Genomic DNA, 4524 nt, shown 5'->3' with positions numbered 1-4524 from the left:
TGTGTGTGTGTGTGTGTGTGTGTGTGTGTGTGTGTGTGTGTGTGTGTGTGTGTGTGTGTGTGTGTCCCTTTTCTCTTCTTTGCTAACTTTTTTCAGTCCCTTTGTTCGTTATAAGAAATGAATCCCTAAAGAATTCATAATAAAGGTTTTAATATGTATCAAGTGGAGCATCATGGTGAAATGCCATTATGSTGCACTTGTGAAAGTCAAACTGTTGGGCTTCATTTGGACACTCAGACATCAGTTCTGACTTTCACATTGCTGGACAGGACATGGTAAAAAAAAAAGGATGTACCTGGTTCTGGTTCTGGTTCTGTGCTTCCTGATCAGCTGTTTGTGTTTTAGACCGTTGAACTCGGAGGAGATCGCTCAGCGCCGGGAACTGGCTCGGCAGAGACACGCTGAGAGGATGGCCTCGGATCGGACTGGGTCAGAGGTCMCCTGCCCAGAACCAACTTCTGGAGACAACTCAGGTCAGGGTTATTTACCTGTCATCACTTTCTCACTACACCTGTGTGGCCCAGTCCCCATGGGGGGCCTCATTAGTGGGCTCATTGCTCTCCCCAAAAAGACTCTGAATAGAATAGAATAGAATAGAATAGAATAGAATAGAACGAGCCTTTTTTGTTTGACTGAGGGTAAATTCAGGTGTCACAGCAGCAGCATCAGTACAGTACAGGTACACTAGTTACTTTACAAACTATAGACAGAACAMAAAACAAAATGAACTTCAAGCTAACCGTCTGGAGGAGGAGAGAGAGCGTCGTATACGGGACCCTCCAGTTTGGCTTAAAATACAGAACATCTTGGTTTATTATGTTTATTCACAATGCTAACGTGAAGGAGCTAAATACCTGGCTGACTGCTGCCAACTGGTGGCCGGAGGCTAAACTACAACACAAAAATCAACTTCTGGCATAGAAATTTACATTTTAAACCACAATTAAAAATTGATGCAGTGTTTTAGAGAATTGATGTGGTGTCAAGAAAAGAAAAATCAAGATTTTTTAGCTTATCAATATTTTCTTACATCCTTCTCCTGCAGGAGAATTTTTATCCTTTTTTATTATTTAGTCATTTATTTCATTCATAATAATCTGTAAACACAGAATAGAGATTAGCTTTGGTTAAACATCATGTTGGTCACTGTGGAAAGCCCTGTAGAGGGAACAGCCTAAAGAAGAAGAGGAAACCTGGTGCTGGTCTTTAAATTAGCTGTAGAAGCAAAGCTTGACTTGGTCTCATGGTTTTTCTTTTTCAGCTCACATGGAAACTTTGACCTTAAAAGACTCAGAGGAAGAGGAGCCAAAGGAGGTCTTCGTGGCGTTTGCTCGGGTCTACAGTGGGATGGTGAAGAAAGGTCAAAGGTTGTTTGTTCTGGGACCAAAGTACGACCCTGCCCAGGGCCTGCGCTCGGTAAACACACTGCTGTAGGCTCATTAGTTRGCTGTAGATCTGTAGAGTTAGACCTTCAGTACTCGAGGTCTCTGTCTTCCTCAGAGGAAAGACATAGTCTTTGTGTGTCTCTGAGATCATCTGTGTTCCAAAACAACCAGCAGCGTCTCTGCTGTGAAGGACTCTGAGGCGGGTACAGGTGGGGGGTGCAGAGAGGGTTCAGGAGGGTCACATAGAGCATCAAGAGGGTACAGGGTAGGTTGAGGGGGCTCAGAGGGTGTAAGGACTTGGTAAGTCAGTGATAACAAATGGTTTCAGGTCCGTTCATTGATTTAAAGACTTATGGTACAAACTTTAAATCAACTCTAACTACAACAGGAGTCAGTGCAAAGAAGCAAGAACTGGATTAATATGATCATAATTCTTGTTTCTGCTGAGGACTCTAACATGTTCAGAAGTTTGTTTTTGATWTTTGTCTGATTTCTCTTGGAAAGGTTCTACTTAAAAACCCCTAACCTCTAATGCACGTGTCAAACTCGAGGCCTGAGGACTTGTTAAAACAGTTTAATCAAAGTTAAACACGAAACATCAAAGTTAACCACAAATGGCCCTTCGAGGGCCACCACCACGCTCATGTGGCCCTCAGTGAAAATGAGTTTGACCCCCTGCTGTGATGGAAGGAACACAAACACTGGTTTTGTTAGAATTATGCTCATCATGTAATTAAATGATAGTTATCCTGAAAATATGTCTTAGAAGGTATATTTTAATATCTAATCTGATGAAATGAATGAAAAGATTTGATTTGTGATGTTTGTTTCAGCTTCCAGGAGGCTGCAGAGCTTCAGACTGTGTCTCTGAGGTTCCTCACCTGTCCTGCTGTTCTGTGGAGAACCTTTATGTTCTGATGGGTCGAGAGCTGGAGGAGCTGCAGGAAGTTCCTGCAGGAAACATTCTTGGTAAAAATAAATGAGTCCGTCCTGTGGTTCTCTTCACTTCTGGGGCTTTTTTACAATTAGTTAGTTTATTTCAAGCAATATAAAAAATGAAATGCATAATATACCCTTAATGGATCAAAAAGGAAAAAACAATAATTAAAAAAAAATATATATATTTAGTGTATACACAATATAAACAGTAACACACACACACACATACACACACAGCACGGACAATACTACGCTTCAGTAATTCAGTTGAGTTTATTTATAAAGCTCCAGCATATGTTGTCTGAGATGACGGTACATAAAAACAATAAGTGAACAGGAGCAGCAGACTGCACCAACCCTTCACTTCTTCAGTCTCCATCCTGAGCAGCTCACTGGTGACAGTGGAGGAAAAACAGCAGCACTTCGATCAACTGAAGACTTCTTAAAGAGTTGTTTGGAGACAGATAATCAAACTCATGTTTTATTATTATTTTTATTTTGCCTTTGTTTAAGCAGGTAAATCCCATTAAGATCACAGAAATAAARTAAATGAGACAGTTTTCAGTTTTAAACAAAGGATTGTTTGATCTGTTCATGAACTTCTGGGTTTATGTCCTACAACCTGAACATTAAGTGATGCAGGTCTCACGCTCCTGGTCCTGCAGGTCTCGGAGGACTGGAGGACTTTATCCTGAAGTCTGCCACCCTGTCCACCTCCCCCGCCTGCCCCCCCTTTACCCCACTCAACTTTGAAGCCACGCCCATCGTACGTGTTGCCATAGAACCCAAACATCCAGGTGGGTCCCAGCAGAACTCACCTGGTTCTGAACCACTTCGGTCTGATCTTCGAACTCRTCTTCAACAGATCATGTGAGTCTGTTAGCTGTGTACCACTGAGGCTTTAACCCGTTTCCTCGGTTYTGGACCGGTTCAGGTCAGATGCTGAAGCTGGTGCGTGGCATGCGTCTGTTGAACCAGGCGGACCCTTGTGCTGAGGTTCTGATCCAGGAAACAGGAGAACATGTTCTGGTCACAGCTGGTGAGGTCCACCTGCAGCGCTGCCTGGACGACCTGAGACAGCGGTGATGAGTCCATTTCAGTTTGTGTCTCAGTCAAACAGTTTTCTGGTCTGGGACTGGACCGGACCGGACCGGAYCAGTAACCTGTTGAATTGTTTGTTTGTGAAGGTTTGCTAAAATCGAGATCAGCGTGTCGAAGCCGATCATCCCGTTCAGAGAGACGGTGGTTCGTCCCCCGAAGGTGGACATGGTCAACGAGGATCTGGGCAAACAGCAGAAAGTTGCTGTTATTCATCAGGTGAGTCTGCAGGACCTGGACCTGCAAGTCTCCTCAGGACCACGCACTTCATCAGGTTCATTTGATGACTTGAATAGAGGTTGTTACAGAACCTGAGCGGGACCAAACGGGTCAGAAACACCAGCTTTGTTTTGTTTTTAGGTGAAAGAAGAGGTTCCTCAGGGCCGTGTATTCGACACCCTACAGGTGGACYCTGCTGGTCTCGTTACCCTGACCACTCCCAACAGGCAGGCCACCGTTAGCGTCCGGGCCGTCCCACTACCACAAGGTGAGGCTCGGACTCGAACACAGACAGGGACTTGGACTCAGAACTGGACTCRGATTAGGACATGGACTCTGACTTGGACTCGGTCTAAGCACGGATGACGTCAGGTCTTACTTTAAATGTTCTTTGTTGTTTTGGACTAAATGTTTCTAAGAAATCTGAGTGGTCCTGCAGAACTGATCCAGGAGCGGTTCTGAAACCTGTTCTGGATCAGGACCTCAGACCAGGTCCATAAAATCCAGATAATAATAAAGTTTTTCTGCACAGAGGTGACCAGTCTGTTGGAGAGAAGTTCTGAGTTGATCCGRACTCTGGAGATGATCAACATGTCCCTCAGGGAGGGCAGGACCATGGACCTGAGCCTCAAGACCCTGGAGGACATTGCTGGACTAAAGATCCAACTGGAGACATTGTTGCAGGGATGGAAGTGGAAGAACGCCGTGGATCGGATCTGGGCTTTTGGGCCTCGCAGGTCCGAATTTTCTGMTTTTTATAAATTTCTTTGTGAATGTTGGCTTTCTTTTTGTTTCTTCAAGTCTGACTGTTTTATTTTATTTAAAGTAGAAGGTTAGCAGGGACACTTTGTCCACACAGGACACCCTTTTCTGTCCTCAGCAG

The 4524-nt window shown here is 44.3% G+C and overlaps 1 protein-coding gene across 3 annotated transcripts in view; it reads left to right on the top strand.

Moving 5' to 3' along the window:
• Positions 1-4524, top strand: part of efl1 (elongation factor like GTPase 1) — a 16950-nt gene that overhangs the window by 9172 nt on the left and 3254 nt on the right. For all 3 annotated transcript variants that reach the window (XR_001309460.1, XM_013999515.1, XM_013999514.1), the window contains exons 12-19: positions 346-473; positions 1262-1416; positions 2219-2354; positions 2990-3121; positions 3259-3406; positions 3512-3641; positions 3783-3909; positions 4174-4378. Coding sequence is in view for 2 of the 3 variants with exons in the window: in XM_013999515.1 (XP_013854969.1) it covers positions 346-473; positions 1262-1416; positions 2219-2354; positions 2990-3121; positions 3259-3406; positions 3512-3641; positions 3783-3909; positions 4174-4378 (1161 nt within the window). In the remaining variant the exon portion in view is untranslated. The remainder of the gene's footprint in view (positions 1-345; positions 474-1261; positions 1417-2218; positions 2355-2989; positions 3122-3258; positions 3407-3511; positions 3642-3782; positions 3910-4173; positions 4379-4524) is intronic.

This window comes from Austrofundulus limnaeus, unplaced genomic scaffold (assembly GCF_001266775.1).
Source record: "Austrofundulus limnaeus strain Quisiro unplaced genomic scaffold, Austrofundulus_limnaeus-1.0 Scaffold2319, whole genome shotgun sequence".
NCBI classification, from domain to species: Eukaryota; Metazoa; Chordata; class Actinopteri; order Cyprinodontiformes; family Rivulidae; genus Austrofundulus; species Austrofundulus limnaeus.
The sequence above is the reverse complement of the archived record's forward strand: the minus strand, read 5'-3'. Positions and strand labels throughout refer to the sequence as shown.